This window comes from Apus apus, chromosome 2 (assembly GCF_020740795.1).
Source record: "Apus apus isolate bApuApu2 chromosome 2, bApuApu2.pri.cur, whole genome shotgun sequence".
NCBI lineage: Eukaryota > Metazoa > Chordata > Aves > Apodiformes > Apodidae > Apus > Apus apus.
Window position 1 is genome coordinate 152,736,113 of NC_067283.1, and position 17,856 is coordinate 152,753,968.

General features: G+C 46.1%; 1 protein-coding gene and 1 long non-coding RNA gene across 3 annotated transcripts in view; both read right to left on the reverse strand.

Annotated features, from left to right (window-relative positions):
- The window catches only part of AGO2 (argonaute RISC catalytic component 2), a 67,595-nt gene extending 55,949 nt beyond the window's left edge, over positions 1-11,646 (reverse strand). The window contains exon 1 of the mRNA XM_051612470.1: positions 11,566-11,646. Coding sequence (XP_051468430.1) covers positions 11,566-11,596 — 31 coding nt within the window. The 5' untranslated portion in view covers positions 11,597-11,646. The remainder of the gene's footprint in view (positions 1-11,565) is intronic.
- Positions 11,647-14,058: 2,412 nt separating this feature from the next.
- On the reverse strand, positions 14,059-17,817 carry LOC127381770 (uncharacterized). 2 transcript variants are annotated; one of them, XR_007888792.1, is made up of 3 exons: positions 17,595-17,817; positions 16,446-16,503; positions 14,059-14,456 (listed from the first exon to the last, which is right to left on the reverse strand). It is a non-coding gene; the product is annotated as an uncharacterized LOC127381770 (long non-coding RNA). The 2 variants fall into 2 exon arrangements; XR_007888791.1 differs by having other exon boundaries at positions 17,436-17,817.
- Positions 17,818-17,856: the final 39 nt, after the last annotated feature.

The window sequence follows — 17,856 nt, forward strand, 5'->3', positions numbered from 1 at the left end:
ATCACTCCACAACTGATAAATTGCTCTTTTCCTGGAACGGCCCCTAAAATGCCACCCATAGTTACATCACTTGAAGATGGGTGTCCCTGCTCCCCATCACAGTCTGTTTCTGTACTTCTCTCAAGCATTTGCTCAGCCCGGACCACCACATGCCTCTATTTACACTTGGAAGCCACCCCTTAAGGACACTTTGTTCGACTCCCTTTTTGAATTCCTCATTCTGCATGTGTTACATTTCTGTTTTTTTTTTTCCCTCCCTCTGACCAATATAAACTGTTCCTAGATTCTCTCAAGGATTTGCATATAACATCTTTCACATCATTTTTGATGGAGTTCCTCTGTAAAGGTTCTTCTGGTCTCTCAGTAAGCAGCTACCACACTTTCTAGCCACGGCGTGTTGCATATGCTGAGGTGGGCTATCAGAGCTAGGGTTGCTTCAATACTGATGAGCAAGAGTGAAGGAGCTGTCCTCATACTTGGTCATCTTTTAAGACCCACGTGTGACTGTTGAGAAGTTCAGGGATCTCACTCTGCCAGACTGCTTCTAATTTCTTAGTGCAGTACTATGAAATTAAATACCTTGAAAAGGACATCAAAGTGTTTGATAGCATTGCTTTCAAACCTTTAATCTCTTTATGTTCAGCAGATCTAGTCTAGACATAATTTTAATTGAATAATTGTCACTTACTGCAAAATAATTCAAACAATGTTAATTCTCAAGGCAAGTCTATCTAGTGAAAAACATCTCCGACCATGGCAGGTGGGTTGGACTAGATGATCCTTAAAGGTCCCTTCCAACCCAAATCATTCCATGATCATTTTGTCCAAAATAAATAACCAGTTACTGATCTCTGAGTCCCTTGGTTGTCCTGGTTACTTTTTGACCTCTGTCAGATAGAGACATGATCTCTTCACAGTGCCTGAAATGATATGATCCACAGAGACCAGAATCACTCCCAGACACCAACGGTGTGAGTGTTGCAGAGATCAAAGTGAGAAACAAGACATCAATCCAGTTTGCATTGTAAGTTATGGCCACATCTCATATAAGAATATGTGAAAGGCTACAAGAATGAAATGCCAGAGAACCGAAGAGATCAATGCTCCAGCAGAAAGCAGCAGGCAAGAAACTAAGAATGGCTCTTTCTAGCCCACAAGCTTTTTCTGGACAACATCAACAAGCAAAAGACAATGAGCGTTAGTACTTTCCTTTTCCTCCCACATCCTCCTTGCAGTCTAGACCTTCAAAGTTATCCTCCAAATTTTCAAATACTAATAAGCTGGTTCTCACCACCCTACCAGCCACCTGCAAGTGGGGCAAGTGGCAGAAGAGCAGCATCAGAGCACAAAAGAAACATAAAAGAGCCTAAAACATCCACCCTTACAATTAATAAGCCAGGCGGTTTAACCGATCCCTGTACACAAAACTGTACAAACTACTACTGAAATCCTCCTTAAAGGATGCAGAGAAATGCTTTTAATTACAGACTGCAATGTTGAATTAAGTCATCCAAGTAGTGAGCTTCATCCAAACAATGGAGGGGATGCTTATGGTTTACTCACAAGCCAGCAACCCAGTTTAACTGTGAATTCAAAGTACAAAATAATTCCATCTTCAGGCAAACCCTTACTTGACAAAGGGGGCAACAGAGAACATTCTTGCTGCTACTGATCACATTTCACCATAATGATTCAATTACTTTTCCATACCTTAGAAAATGTTGAGCTAACTTCAGATACGTTTTCTAACAATTTGAAATAAATATTATAGCAGTATTTTTATGCATTCATAAAGAGTGACGCCTTAATTCAATACAATCTGTTCTTTGCCACTCCAAAGGGCCTATGTAGTGAATATATACCTCATCTAAGAGAAAAAATAATCCACCTACTAGAACACCTATTCCTCACTTCATGCTGCTGCTCCTCTACAGAAGGCAAGACCAAAAATACTGTATTCAATCCTTCCCTTATCCCTTGATTGCAGAAATGCTGCATTTAGGTTAGGAAATAAAAGTGGCTGCCCCTTCTTCTGCATTAGTTGACACCTGGAACTGCAGAGGTATTTAGGAAACAGCATAACCCACCCTCCACTATCTTTATTTTTCAATTTTATGTTATTATTTTTTTAAAATCATTACAAAACTGGTCAAGTGTGACTTCTTAATAAACCAGTATTGACTTTTCCAGTATTCACTTCAATGCACAAACTGAAGATTCCTTACATTACTTGGTGTGACTGTCAGACAAACAAGCACTTGCTATCAGTCCCAAGGAGAGCAGAGGTGCCAGGTGGAGAGCAGAGCTCAGTGAGGGGTACTTAGCCTCAAACCCCCACGTGATGTACTTCAACACCTTTTGCACACACAAACTGCCACCAAATAACACTGTTAGTACTGTGCATCTCACTATGACACTCCGTTACCTCTACATCTCAAGATCTCAGTATTTCATAGGTTATTTTTTTCCCCTTAGAAATGGTAAGAACTGTACTACAGCTCCAGAGCAGACACCAGGTAAATTAGGTCACCTGAACCAGACACCAAGGTTGTAGTCCTCAGCATAATGTTGCTCCCTCAGCCTTTCTACCAACACCTTTCACTTCCCTTCCTTCTCCTTCCAGATTCCTTGCCATTACATCCCATGCCTCTCCTCTGACCTCCTGTATTATTAGAGACATTAGTGCCCACGTGCACACAAGCTCCACCAAGCTTAACGAGCTCTAATGGTTTGGGTTCCGCTCTGTTGCCGCTGGCCTGTCTTTCTAGTGTGTTGTGCCTCCCCAGATGGAAAGTGGTGCCACTGAGGCCCCAAATCCACATTCCCTGTGGCATTTACATTGTATATAATTTAATGAAAAGCAGAAAAGTATTTCTGTTCAGCCTATTAAAGAAATAGGCTAGGATGGCTTTATTTTGCACTAGACCTTTATGGCCCCACAGACTTTGGCTACGAGTACTTTTGTGTAAAAGCTAAAAGTAAAAATGTTAAGTTGTCTTCATACCTAAAATATTTTTTTAGTTTACAGAACTTAACTGATGAATTATAACTCAGAAGCAGCCATGCTTTCCTTGAAAAAGAAATCTTTCCCCATGCCCACACTGGAATAATCTACAGAAACATGAACACTGTTGTGGCTTAGTTTCAAAATAGAAAATGCACAGTTAAGAGCTGAGGTTAAGCTTCATTTTATCATTTTAGATAGTGAAAGCAGCTGGAGGAACATCTTTAATATGCAAGAGATCCAACAGTATCTGATGCAGTTTCAAGAGATAGGGCTGTGGTTTTCAGCATCGCTGGGAAGAGGGGTAAAATGCAGGTTCGTAATAATGGAATAACTGAGATACAAGAGGTGTGTAGGCTTTCAGCAGAACTCCCCTATGAGAATTTTTTTTTCCTATTTCCTGCATCTGGGGTTTTTTCCCTCCATCTGCTTCTTGTAAGCAATTGAAGTTCTCCTGGTAGTTGATACAAACCAAAACTCAACTGTGGCACCCCAGGCAAGACAGCGACAACATGGGAGGAGGTGACAATTAAGGGTATCTTATTATAGGGAGATCCCAATCTCCACAGGTTTGGGTTTTTTTTCCTCTGGAAAAAACAGACTTTTCTCAGTGTCACTATCAAAACCTTATTCCATGTGGCACCTGGTCCTGTAAATTCCCATTTTTCAGTCTGTTGCATTATTTTAAGGCTTCTGTGAAAGGCAAGTTTAAAACAATAAAAGCACATACAAGTTTCCTACAGAGACGCCTGTATTTCCATTGAAATTTTACATTAAAGGGGATTTGCAAGTCAGAGACTATTAGAAAAAAAATACCACTCCTGTATTCTAATCACACAGCAAGACCCAAACAACAAACCTTCACTTCCTTGCTGTGGTGGGAAGTTTCCTCCCTCTGAATGAAGCTTTCACTTTTTATACAACACACCTTTATGCAAATGCTCTGAATCCATAAGAATTATTCCTAAGCATTTCCTCATGAAACACTGAAGCTCTTCCCAGAAAGAAACATACTGGTTCACCGAGGCACTCATGCTGCTGTACTGTCATTTTTACCTGAACTGGGGTTTCTTCTCTAGTTTATATTTATTTTGTTTGTGGTTTGGAGGGTTGGTGGTTTCTTGGGTTTTCTTTTTAAACCTATGTCTCTCAATAGCTTTCTCAACAGAAATATTCAAGCCAAAAGAGCTAAACCTGACAAGAAGTATTGTTTGAGAAACCTTACAGATCACTAGCAGATAAGAAAAGCCAAAAGCACAAACAAGAAACTCCAAGTGTTGAGACTTTTTCTCCACACAGGAACAAATAAAGATTTCAGAAATCATGGAGTGGTATGATGGGGCAAGAGAGCACAAGCAACAGAGAGACTGATCAAAAAAACCCAAAACAGTAGAAAGGGAGCATTCACTGCAAACCACAACTTGTGTGAAAGGACAATGAAATAAGTTAATTATCCAAGGATAAGCAAAGCCAAGAACACAGCAACATTTAGATTGGAATTTACCCTCCATATGAATAGATGCCTGTCCTTTAATAGTAGACACTTGCTAAACAAGCTTCAGAACATATACAACAAGGCCCCAGAAATAATCATGTTTTAAAGCCTTATTCATCTACATGACAAGTTTAACTTCAAACAATTTTTAGATTGATCCAGCTAAGCCAGTGAAACCTCTCCTCTTGTGAATTCTTCTAAAATTGGCTTATTTAAAATAAATCTAAATTAGCACATCTACACACTTTCCTACTACTAAATGAAAATTTAAATTCCATTATTTTCTCACATGAATAAGTTCTGACATAAATTTTATTATCAAATTAAGAACACAAAAACCCAACACAGTTTCCAAAGTGTATTTCCAAGCTCCCCAAGATGACATGCTGAGATTAGTTTATCCCACAAGAGACTGAAGACAGGTTTTGCTCTGCAGCCCCCTTGTTCCAGTCACTCCACAACACAGGTTGCAAGTGACATAACGAGACATACAATTCACATACTGTTTAAACACACAGTCTCCAGACTTAAGACATATTTTATGGAATTATGTGATTTAATTCTCCACACGGGTGAGAGTCAACATTAAGCATATTCTCCACGTTCTGATTATGAAGCAACTAGTACAAGGGAATGCAATCAGGGTGTTGCTAGAAGAGCTGCTAGGGAAGATGCAGAGAGCCCAAGACAGTGCAGATATATGTCATTATTCTCAATCTCTGGAAAGTTAAATATTTTAACACTTCCCTGAGAGACTTTCAGGCCTGCAGAGCTATCGAGGCATATATTAACACTGGCAACTAGGCCTTGACACCTTCACTTCAGGCTGTAACAAGCTCACATAAAACTTAAGCTGGTATAAGACAGAACTAGCACTGAAAGAGAAATCTTGCCTTCTCACAGCTGTTCAGTCTGCCCCATGATCCCAAAATGTGTGTTATCGTGAGTACTCCTGCAGAGAAGCAAAGCAGCTAAAACTAACTAGGAGGAGGCATGAAGATAAGGAATGAAAGGGTCTCAGTTTTAGTTGGGATCTGTCTGCTCAACAAGGCACACCACCCACACCCACACCTGTGGGACCATTTCTCTCTGCAGCAGGGCCAGATTAGGCTGCTCTAGAACAAATGCAAAAACCACAGGCTGACACATGGACAGCTTTTAAATTACTCTCAGCAACAAAGAGTTTTACTTTTCAGTTGCTTGCTTAATGAAGGTTGAATGGAGACCAAAACCTACAGAAAAGCCAAAATACAACTGAGCGGCAAAAAACAGAAGAGGACAAACAAATTACAAGAGGAGAGAATTCATTACTTTCACATCTGTGATTAAAATAAATCAGTTTCACAAACAAAATTTGGCAGCACTGTGGGCAGCTCAGTGAGAATCTAATTCAAAAGACAGCACTGCTGGCAGCAAGAGAGAAAAACATCAAAGCTTTGGACTGACATGATTGTGTCATTATCAATGGTAGTTTCCCACCTAAATCAATGGTTTGCTTCTACCCTGGCAGTTCTGTGAAGTCATCCAGTTTAAACAAAATACTAAAACTTTTAGTTCTAGTCACCAGGCATCACACTGCCTTACAGCTGCAGCAAAGACATAGAGAGAGATATTTAGGAGAAATATTTTTCCTTAATACAAAATGCAGACACTTAGAGAAATAGATGAAATATCGTTTATATTAAAACCTTTAATTTAAAAGCAGTAGGTTTACTCCGAAAAAAAAGAGTAGTAAAAGCAAAACAAATTGCAGAGGTTAAAACTAATTACACCAACCTATGGTGCTCACTGAACACACTGCAAGAGACCACCTATTACACAGCGATGAGTATACAAAAATATGGGCATCATCTTAGTCTGAGGATTAAACAAACCTTCAGTGGACAGCACCAGAAAGTGTCTTTGAAGCACTACTTCTTACAAACAGCTACCAAAGAGAAGCGTGTACTAACAAATTTTACCTCTGGACTTGTGCAGTGTATCTGGGGATGATGCTGTTCACGTTTGTCTTTTATTTCTCCCAATTTTGATAGTATAAAACAGATAAGGAAATGTTTAAGTTCAGCTTTGGGTATTTAAAAAAAAAGCCCTGGCACTGAGTGGGAAAGTGCTGCACCTCCCCCGTCAATAGGACAAGAGATAGTTTACATTCAAGAAGGCTGCTTTGTGTGGACATCAGAAAGGATGCAAGATACTAAAGCAAATTAATTGGACAATGCATGGAACAGATCCCTACCCACAGCCACTACAGCTAAAACTACGTAAGAGTTTCCACCACATATTTTTTTTTTCTAGTTCATAACTTACTAAAAATAAGATACCGGAGGGTGACTTTTCTTAATTTTCAAATTTAGTAACATTTTCTGGTAGTCTGAGTATTAGAAATTCCACCACTAAAAATACAACCAAGTACTCTGCTAGAACTTGAAGTAAGGAAGGTGATACACAACAAAACTTTGACAAGTCTTACAAGTTTTGTGAAGTTATTGTCAGCACATGCTTCGCTGACACCAACAAGACTTTCATTCAGCATGTAAAGCTCCTAATTAGTTAGAACTATGTTTGCAAAGCCAATTCAGAAGTTAGAAGTTTACCCTGCTCATCAGGTTGATCCCTACAATTTTGAAAAGGCCAAAAGTATTTAGAAGGGCTATTTTTTGAAACGGAAAAATCTTTCCCCTTGATACCGTTCAAAGTAAGAACAGACCATTGCATGATAAGCTAAGACAGATTTTCTCTTACAGAATTAAAGCATTTAACTCCCTTTCCCACCCTTCTGTGAAATAGAGGAAGACTGGTGGTGACAGCAGTGCTGGAGAGGGTGCACAAATTGAGAGTGGTGCTGTCCTGGAAGCCCAGGAACCTTAGCTGTTCCTCTGACTCTCTAATACATCACAACACACCACTAAATATATATGAGTACATGACAATTCTGCAAAGTGAAAAATTTCAAGACAAAGGAAAAATAAGCATACAAATCCCTTGTAACTGCAGAGCCAATAAAAGGAATCACTGCTGAAATGTTTCACTTTTCATATAGTTCACTAAGGAAAATCGAAAGTTTATTTCGCACTATGACAACATCAATTATCTTTTCATCAAAAGACTGCCTCATCTTTCAGCCACCTTAAGACTACACAGCTAGCTGAAACAACATCATAAAATGCAGTCTTGTTCTTCCTTAGGAAAATGTACTGGCCGTGACAGCAACATGCTGGAAAAAGTTACACCACATTTTGTAGGTTGTAACATTGTGGAGTTTAAACATCAGGAAGAATTCTCACCCAACAAAGAAAAGAGAGCTGAAGCTGCACATTAAGTTCCCATTTGCCCTTCTAGGAATGGCAGCTTACAATGAGTTTCAACATAATTAACTGTCTAAAAATTATGCCAAAGAAACTGGGCAACTCCGTGTTACCCACAGAGCTAGCACAGTAAGAGCAAATCCAGATCCATTCCTGAAAGAATTCAAAAAGCCTTTCTAGGAAGGTAAGAGCAGACCCTTGACAGCAAGTACACAGGAGATCTTGCTGCCACTGTGGCACGAGCTAAGAGGAGGCAGGTGGAGTTAAATTCCATCAGAGGAAGATGTTGCTACTTCTACTACCCCATATAAAGCAGGAGCACATCCCCTTTCCTGCATCACATTTCAGAGCTGAAGAGTCTGGAGAAGCAACAGCCAGCCACTGCCTATCTTCAAGAAAATAGATGGGAGTTAGAAACAAGTCCACGCACTGAAAAAAAAGGAAGACCTAAAAGTTCCAACAGTCTATTAGCAGTTTTAAAGAGGTAACTTAGAGCTGAATGGATGAGTGAGAAATTAATCTTAATTTCACTAGTTTGATACAGGGGGCTCAAAGCTGGTTCATGTGCTAGGAGAAAGTTCATTGTATATGCAAAGCCATAACCCCTCCACCAAGTCACTTTTTCAAACAACTGCTCCTTCAACAACAAATTAAGACCTTGAGTAGCAGGCAAAAATCAAATAACCTTCAAAGAATAAAAGGAGAATCTGGAGGGGGCAAAGTTTAGACTTTGCAAGTACATGAATACCAAACAGTGCAAATCACAGAAGTTTATGCAAGTTTTAATCAATTCTTTAAACTTAATGACAGTGTTTCCATTATGCTACTCTGACATTTTTCTGTCCTCCTAGAAAAGGATACACCAAAATGCAGAGGCATCAAACTTTTTTTTTCTTAAAAAAAATAACATATTTTCAGATGTTTTGCTTTTCATCGTTTCTTGAAGGCAGAAAAAGAATACGGCCACAATGCTTCAGCAAATTCAATACCAAGTCAGGAATGCAAACAGCATTTGGGAAAAAGGATCATAGCTTTCCTAAGCATGAAAACAGTGATTTTGTGATGTCTCCTTCTTGTACCAAAAACCCCCTCTTACTCCTGATGTAACAGCGTGTTTGAACAAAGTTTCCACGTTTGGCAGCAAATTTTTGAAATTAGTCAGATACGGCCTCCTAATTTCCTTTACACTGTTTCCAGAAGGAGAATTAAGATTAAAATAGCAAACCCTGTGGCAAATTGATCGATTACACTGGCAGGAGGCCAGCACCAAAGGCACTCTCAGAACAGGGTTGGCTGCGGCGTCCAGTTTGGCGACGGGAGCTGGAAGAGCAAAGCAGCTCGTACGCACCAGAGGAGCCAACAACAGCAAGATCCAAGTTCCAGGAGATATGAATGGAGCGTTTAAGCAGTGTCAAGGATGTGCTGACAGACATGTAGAGGCTGGAGTGCTCCACTCCTGGCAGCTGAGGCTTGGGGAATGGTTGTAAAACCACACTCGGTGCTCACTCCTCAGAACAGGGTTTCAGCGTGCGTTCATTTTACAGGTATCAGGTTAACCTTTGGAAGGGGACTTTCCCTGGCAGCTTTGCAGGCCACACATAGCCTGACACAAGACAGCCAGGCATCCTGCAGACAGTCACTGTTTCCAGAGTGGTTCACAGTACAGCCACGCTCTCTTAAAAAAAAAAAAAAAATTAAAAAAAATCCAATTCCAATGTCCTGCCTCACGATTTGGTCTGGAGCAGGAAGCTGTCTGGACGGCTAGAAGCCACCGTGCTGCTGAGGCTCTCTCTGTGGATGACTTCACAGGAAGGAAAAAAGAGAGCCTCACGATGTGGGGAACAACTCACAGCTCACACCACAGAGCAGACACTGTCACTGCCCAGCTCTGCACGGGGGGGAAAGGGCTGAGCCACAGAGATAAACTAGGAAGTAAACAAGACGGAAGATGAGCTTGGTTGGAGGGGGCAAAACAGCAGGAGTCTGAGACACCACCAATAATATGTAGCAACCTGGGACTCGGTAAAAGCGTAGTGGTTGTTCTTTCAACTGCCCGAAAATGAGAGAGGGTTGTTCCAGTAAGGGGAAAATACCCTTAGACACAGATCATGGGTCCCTGATGGTAAACAGCAGCCACCAACGCGGGTGCCGTAAGATCATTCTGAGCGAAAAGGAGAGTGGTACAATCAGGCAGAGAACAAACAAAGGAAGGCAGAGTGACTCCCACACATAAAACTATTCTCAGCCCATCCACTGGTCATATTTTCAATTATTTAGTTCCTTACACACAGCTTCTGAAAAGACACGTCAATAGGAAGAGAATGTAACAGCCTCAGCAGCAACAGCACAACGTGAGCACCATCAACACTTGGAAACTGAAAGCATGCCTGAGCAAGAGAACCTGACACTAGGAATCACCCAGTGAAGCCATCAATAGTTATCCACAGTGACTGGTACCAAAACGTGTAACTGGTGTTACACACAAAAGCAGAATCTTGAACGTCAGGCTGGACACACACAGCTGCAGAGACCCATCCTCCTGGTGTGTCCAGTACAGGCCTTTGTAGAAAGGCCACTGCTGAAAGGAAAGCAAGAAAATAAAAGCAGAGTTGTACCCTAAGAGGAAAGCAATAATCCAGATTGTCTTTCTTGATTCCTGTCCCTTCGAGAGAATCAAATCAGACAATAATAATAATAATAATAAAAAGGTCAGCACCCAACTGTGGATCCCAAGATGTGAATGGTCTTAACAAGCTTTCCTAACAGATGCAGTAAAAGACCTCTCAGCTGCAGGTCCCACATTTCACTGTGCTGCTCTCTGCCACATTACTCTTCTGGAGGAAAAGATTTTACGCAAAGTTGCTGAGAACAGTGATGTAAAGTTCCACCAAGCTCCACTTATTCTGAAACTTTTATGTAAGAAAACCAGGCACCAGTCACCCTAACATCATAGTTTCTGGATTAGGAAAGAACCCTCACGGCAGGAACGGCCTCAAGAATGAGTAGATAGAAAAAATAAGCGCACGAAGTGCAACTGTATTAACCTGTCTAAAGAATATGAAACACCCCTGAGCGAGCTGGCGGCCTTGGGAAGCCTCACGCCGCTCTCGCGTCTTTCACTGCCACGACAGGGAGCGAAGACACCTGGTGAGGCGGCTCCTCAGCCCCGACCCCCGGGCGAGCCTCACCCACCGCCCAGCAAGCCCCGGGAGAGGCGCCAGGGCGGCCGGGGCTCCGGGGGGGAGGCAAGGGCAGCCCGCAGGCCGAGCGGGCAGGGGGAAGGCAGGCAGCACGGAGCGCGCAGCCGAGGGAAGGGCGGGAAGGGCGGGAAGCGGGGGGGGGGGTTTCTCTGCCATCCCCTCGCCCTCGGGAGAAGGGAAGCGGCCCCCCTGGGCTCGCCCCTCGCCGCGGGCTAGGAGAGAGGAGGGCAGGGGGAGGAGACCCTCCCCTCCGAGGGGCCCTCCGGCCACGCAAGGCCCGCTCCCCGCCCTCCCCGAGCTGGCCTGAGCCCTCCTTCCCGCGGTGCGGCCAGGCCGTGAGGAGGCCGGGGGGGGAAAAAAGAGAGAGCGGGCGGCTCGGGGGTCCCTTCCCCTCCTCGCACCGCCGTCCCCTGCCGCGTCCCCTCGGGTCGCGGGCTGGGTGGGAGCCGAGGGGGTTCCCGCGCTGGCTGACAGGCCGCCCGCCTGCTGCGGCCGCCGGCGGGGCTCCCCCGGGAAAGGGGGGACCCGGGGGGAGGGCAGGGAAACCGTCCGTGGGCTCACCGGGTCCGGCGGCGGGGGCTCCCGGGTACATGTCTGCGTGCGCGGCGGCGGCGGCGGGGGAGGGAGCGAGCCCGGCGGCGGGGAGCGGGGAGGAGAAGGGAGGGCAAGGGGGGGAGGGAGAGGAAAGGGGGGAGAGGAGGAGAAGAAAGGAAGGGGAGGGCGTGGGGGGGGGGGGGGGGGAGGATAATAATAAAAAAAAAAAGGAAAGAAAAAAAAAAAAAAGAGGGAGGAGGGCCGGGCCGGCGCCGGGAAACCAGGTTGCTCGGCGGCACTGAGTGAGGAGCGGGCGCGGGGCGGGCAGGAGGAGGGGCCGCGGGTCACGGGGAAGGGGCGCTCCGCCCGCGGCTCCTCCTGCCCTGCCTCTCATGCTCCTGCCTCCTCCTGCCTGCCCTGCCTGCCCTGCCTCCTCCTGCCTCCTGTCTGCCCCTGCCTCTCCTGCCTCCTTCTGCCTGCCCTGCCTCCTGCCTGCCCTGCCTCCTCCTGCCTCCTCTGCCTCCTCCTGCCCTGCCCCCTCCTGCCTGCCCTGCCTCCTCCTGCCCTGCCCCCTCCTGCCTGCCCTGCCTCCTCCTGCCCTGCCCCCTCCTGCCTGCCCTGCCTCCTCCTGCCCTGCCCCCTCCTGCCTGCCCTGCCTCCTCCTGCCTGCCCTGCCTCCTCCTGCCCTGCCTCCTCCTGCCCTGCCTCCTCCTGCCTCCTCTGCCTCCTCCTGCCCCCTCCTGCCTGCCCTGCCTCCTCCTGCCCTGCCTCCTCCTGCCTGCCCTGCCTCCTCCTGCCTCTCCTCCTCCTGCCTGCCCTGCCTCCTCCTGCCTGCCCTGCCTCCTCCTGCCCTGCCCCCTCCTGCCTGCCCTGCCTCCTCCTGCCTGCCCTGCCCCCTCCTGCCTGCCCTGCCTCCTCCTGCCCTGCCCCCTCCTGCCTGCCCTGCCTCCTCCTGCCTGCCCTGCCTCCTCCTGCCTCTCCTCCTCCTGCCTGCCCTGCCTCCTCCTGCCTGCCCTGCCTCCTGCCTGCCCTGCCCCCTCCTGCCTGCCCTGCCTCCTCCTGCCTGCCCTGCCCCCTCCTGCCTGCCCTGCCTCCTCCTGCCTGCCCTGCCTCCTCCTGCCCTGCCCCCTCCTGCCTGCCCTGCCTCCTCCTGCCTGCCCTGCCTCCTCCTGCCTCTCCTCCTCCTGCCTGCCCTGCCTCCTCCTGCCTCCTCCTGCCCTGCCTCTCCTGCCTGCCCTGCCTCCTCCTGCCTCTCCTCCTCCTGCCTGCCCTGCCGGCTCTGCCTCCTCCTGCCCTGCCTGCCCTGCCTCCTCCTGCCCTGCCTCCTGCCTCCTCCTGCCCTGCCTCCTCCTGCCTGCCCTGCCTCCTCTGCCTCCTCCTGCCCTGCCTGCCCCTGCCTCCTGCCTGCCCTGCCTCCTCCGCCTCCTCCTGCCCTGCCTGCCCTGCCTCTCCTGCCTCCTTCTGCCCTGCCTCCTCCTCTCCTGCCTCCTCCTGCCCTGCCTCCTCCTGCCTCTTTCCACCCTGCCTCTCCTGCCTGCCCCCTCCTGCCTGCCCTGCCTCCTGCCTCTCCTCCTCCTGCCTGCCCTGCCTCCTGCCTCTCCTCCTCCTGCCTGCCCTGCCGGCTCTGCCTCCTCCTGCCCTGCCTCCTCCTGCCCGCAGCAGGCAGGAAAGCAGCGGCTGGTTCTCCTGAGGGGCCCGCTCCTCGCAGCCCGGCCGGCTGGCACTCCTGGGGGTCCCGCTCTCCTGGGGGTCCCGCTGTGCTTTTCCTTTGCTTGCAGTGGCTAACCAAACTCCAACCGCTGGTAGCAGGAGCCTTTCCAGGCCCTGGAGTTACCCACCAAGATGAACCATGGCTTGTTTTTACCAAGCCTGTGCCCTAGGCAGGTGCAACACCAACAGTCAGACTCAAAGCAAGGTGTAAGCTGCATCCTGGACTACTAGAGACTAGTTCTGTCTTTCAGTGACACGTTGGAAAATGCTGAATGCCTCTAGCTCTCCTCTACCTCCCCTTCAAAGCAGTCTGCCTAGTTGTTGGTGTTTAAAAGGGATGCTGGAACGACATCAATATTACACGTACTGCTTGATCTTGAATGCCCAGTTTACTTGAAAATTGGATTGGAGTCTTTCACTGTTTTCTCCCCAACACCCTGAGCCAAAGGCAACGATGCTGTGAAAACCTCAGATCATGGATCTCACACCTCCAGGCCACAAAAGCATTTTTATTGTACCTGTGAAACCCAGCTGTGGTGTGGTACCTGACTCTGTACAACCAGGTAATCTCTGGCTGTACGTAGGTAATGTTCAGCACAGGGGAACACCAACTAGCAATCATGTGAAAGAGGCACAGCATTGGTCAGTGTGATGCACTGAGACCCAGGAGGCATCAGTGATGGTGAATCCCGCAGGAACTGTTGCTCTTTTATAATTTCACTCCTTTCAGGAGGAGAAAGTAGGAAAAAAAACACCATCATAAACCTGCTAAGCAGACAAAGAGCAAGTTAATGATGCTCACTTCCAGCAGAAGTTTTACCAGTTTTTATTGTTTAATAGCATCTGTGATCCATACTTCCATTCACACACTCTATTTTGATGTGGAAGCCTTTTTTTTAACAAAAAAATAATACTACAGTTGCACCCCAGAACAAGTCGAGCTCCTTCAAAATCAACTGAATTCCTTCAGTAAATACCATCTGGCAAAGGATGAGGTGAACATACTGCTCAGCTGGTTTGTCAAAGTTGTCCAAATTTGAAGTGATGCAGAAGCATCTCACTGTTCCAAAGTGATATCAGCTGTGTATTTACCCTTTCCTCTGCATCATACATTCAAGGGTTGCAATTAACAGCTCAGCTTCCACTCACCACTAGAGTTTCCATTGGCACGACTTGGGATTTGCCTGCATTCCAAGCTCCTCAAGTTGCTGGAAAGTAAAGATTTACCAGTAACTATAAACAAATAAAGGACAAAATAATGGATCATCTTTAGTTCTAGAGTCAAGCCAAGTAGCTCTAGCAAAATATAAACAAGAGAGCTGTCAAAGGGGTTGCTGTTTTCCCCTCTGTGGGGAACTGGATAACATTTTTACAAAACTACCACTAATTTCTGGTTTATGCTATATAACCTTAACAGAGGCTGAAATGGAGGGAGGGAGGAAGAATACCCAAAACTAAGAGCCAGGAGAGAGTTATTTGAGGCAATTTTGGCCTTTCTGCTATATTAGATAGTACTAAATGTTGAGATAACAGGGAAACCATGCAGTCCCTAAATCAACATCTCATTTTTTTGATACTATATTTCAATCAATTCCTTCAGTCTGATGAGGAAGATAACTCCCTCTAACATCACACGTATCACCATACCTTCTGGATTCAAGTACAAGAGAGCATAAAAAGACACTGAGAGGTTTCTATAAAAGTCCACTTGGCTAATTTGGTCACCCAGACTAGCAGCACTGAAGCTAACATCCACCAGATCATGTTTTAGACACGTGGACTTCCAGGAGAATCACCCTAACTGGCCTGTGGAAGGTCCAAACCCAAACTGACTGTTGGACACATGAACACAAATTTCTGTCCCACCTTCCTACATCATTCTGCTTAGGAAATCCTGGCCTGAAAGCAATGGTTGGTGAGGGGATGTACCCAGCTGGAACTTCATAGGATACTTCACATAATGGCAAAAGAAAAAAAATAACACTATGAAGGTATTCTGGTAGTAGTTTGAAAATAAGAAGCTAACAAGCCACAGAAAACAGGTGAAATATAAGGGGAAGTTTCACAAAACAACAAACAAACATCCCACACTTCTCTCAGTGGGTCCTTCTCCACAGGACCCTCTGCAATTGATTTCAGAAATTCCCCAGAAAACAGATCCCACAACCAGCAATTACTACTGGCACATCCCACAGTGCAATATACTTGTATTGATTCAAAGCTGATTTTTGGTGGATTTAGCACTTTATAAGCAAAAGGGTTTCTTGCTGTGTATACACGATGGCAGACTTGCACAGTCAGTTAAATAATACATTAAAGGGTTGTACTGAAACACTTTCATCATGTAGAAGTCATGCTGTTCCTGCAGGCTGTTCTCATGCAGCTGCACAGAGCCAGCAGCACCTCTGAGAGTTACAGCTCACTTGTACCCATGCTCTTGAAGTGACAGGACACACGCTTATTATGTCACTTGCTTCACTTCTCATGCTTTCTGTCACTGACCATGGTTGGGAGCACCATGAAACCTAATTAACTCCTGACAGGCAATCTCACTCAAAAAAAAGACCTCAGTATTTGAAAAGGTTTGGTTTGAAATCTCTATAAAGCATTCTTTTATATATGCTCTTTACATGCCATACTAACAATACTACAGTAGTACAAGAAGAACTGTTTAAACACTTGAAATCAGGTTTCTTTGAAGTAAAAATTGAGTTGGACACAGTATCTGTTGTAACTGCTGGATTTCAAGTTGACTTTTCCCAAAACTGATACCTCTCAAAGAACAATTTATTACTTTTTGGAAAAAAATGAGCATGTTCAAATAATTTTGGAAGGAAAGATTGTGTCTGTCGTGAACTGGATGGGCTGTTCTCCACATCTTTTAGGAACTGCTTTTAAAAATATCTTATTAGCAGCAGCACCAGCAATCTAGGGGAAAATTTTTATATTCAAATAGGCTAGTGACAAACTATATGGCTGTTCTTCTGATGAGATCACATACATTGATCTCACTAAGTAGCAACACTTCATTTTTCAAACCAGATGAATTTTTAAAAAACACAGTTTCTTCATGTCTTTTTCCCATTGATAACAATGACACAGTGGCAAAAAAAAAAATAAATTTACTCAAGAGCAAAAAGATGTAAATTTCATCCTTAACTCCAAGCAGCTCTGAGTTGACATTTTCCATCTCTCACCTCAAGTTTAAGGTGTCATCCTGGGCGTGTGAATTAGACTGCTCACATGTCCCGTGTTCTGCTTTGGATGAGAATATGAAATGAGGGAGATCAGAACATAAGTGAAGACCATGACTCTATGATCTGATGTGCTCATGTGGTTACAAAGACTGAGGATTCTGGTCCCCTCTCTAGGGACTGTTTCTTATTTTACTGATTTAGTCACAATCCGTGGCAAAGGGACCCAAACCTGATTTTTGTCTCTCCACAACCAGGTGACTGTCTTAACTACTAAGCTACACAGCCACACTTGATTTCCTTTGCCAAATGACTTGCAAGACTTATTTATTAAAAAGACAAACAAACAAAAAAAAAAAAATAAAGCCAAACAAAGTATTTATTATTATTAGATTACTAACTTCACTTCACTCAAGAAAGCCCTAACTGTTCCAGGTGACCAGAGCCAACAACACAGTAACTGAACACCAGGAAAAAAGAGGCAGCACCACCTATTGGGGACATGTGAGGTATGCTGAGCATTTCGGTTTTCAGAAGTAAGGAAGTTTCATTCTTTGTTATAATAACCCCAGTGATCAGGAAAATAACCCAAGGAAACAAAAAACTCGGCTGGGGAAAAAAAAAACCAGTAATTTCCAAAAAGAAGAGCAAGGGAAGCAAACACTGTGCTTGAAACTGCTCATTAACAAACTTGAGACATTGGGAGGGAATTCTTTAGTGTGAGGGTGGTGAGAGCCTGGCCCAGGTTGCCCAGGGAAGCTGTGGCTGCCCCATCCCTGGCAGTGTTGAAGGGCAGGTTGGATGGGGCTGGGAGCAGCCTGGTCTGGTGGGAGGTGTCCTGGCAATGCCCAGGCCCCCTCAGCATCTCTCCAAAGAGCCGACAGCTCCTGCTGGGTCTCCCCAGTGCGCTGGCATTTCCCTGCCTCAGGAAACCTTCCTGTGCGCCAAGACCTGCCACTCACTGTGGATCAGGCCAGCCCTGGAGCTGCTCACCTCAACCACGCTCTGAACTAAACGCTGTTAAGGGTTAACTTCACCCTTGCCTGGAAGCTGGCGGATCCACAGAAACAAAAGCTCTGTTTCGGGGAGGAAAAGTTGTGATTCAGCGTCGCTGTTTCCTCGTAGCTCCTGAGGGAAACAAAACACGCCCACCTTGCCAAGTCACCCAGGAACACCCCGGGCCGGTGCAGCTTCACCTGCCGCAGCTGGAGAGCCTGTCGGTGCCCCTGTCGCCTGGGCCAACCCTTCGGAGGGGTCTTGCCGAGGCCCTTGAGGAGAAAAAACCCCGCGTCTCCCGGCGGGAGCGGCCCCCGAAAGAGCCGCCCCCTCAGGGACCCCGGGAGCGGCCGCGGGGCCCTCACGGCGCCTCCGCCCGCGCCCAGCGCCGCCGCCTCCCGGCAGCCCCCGCGGTGGG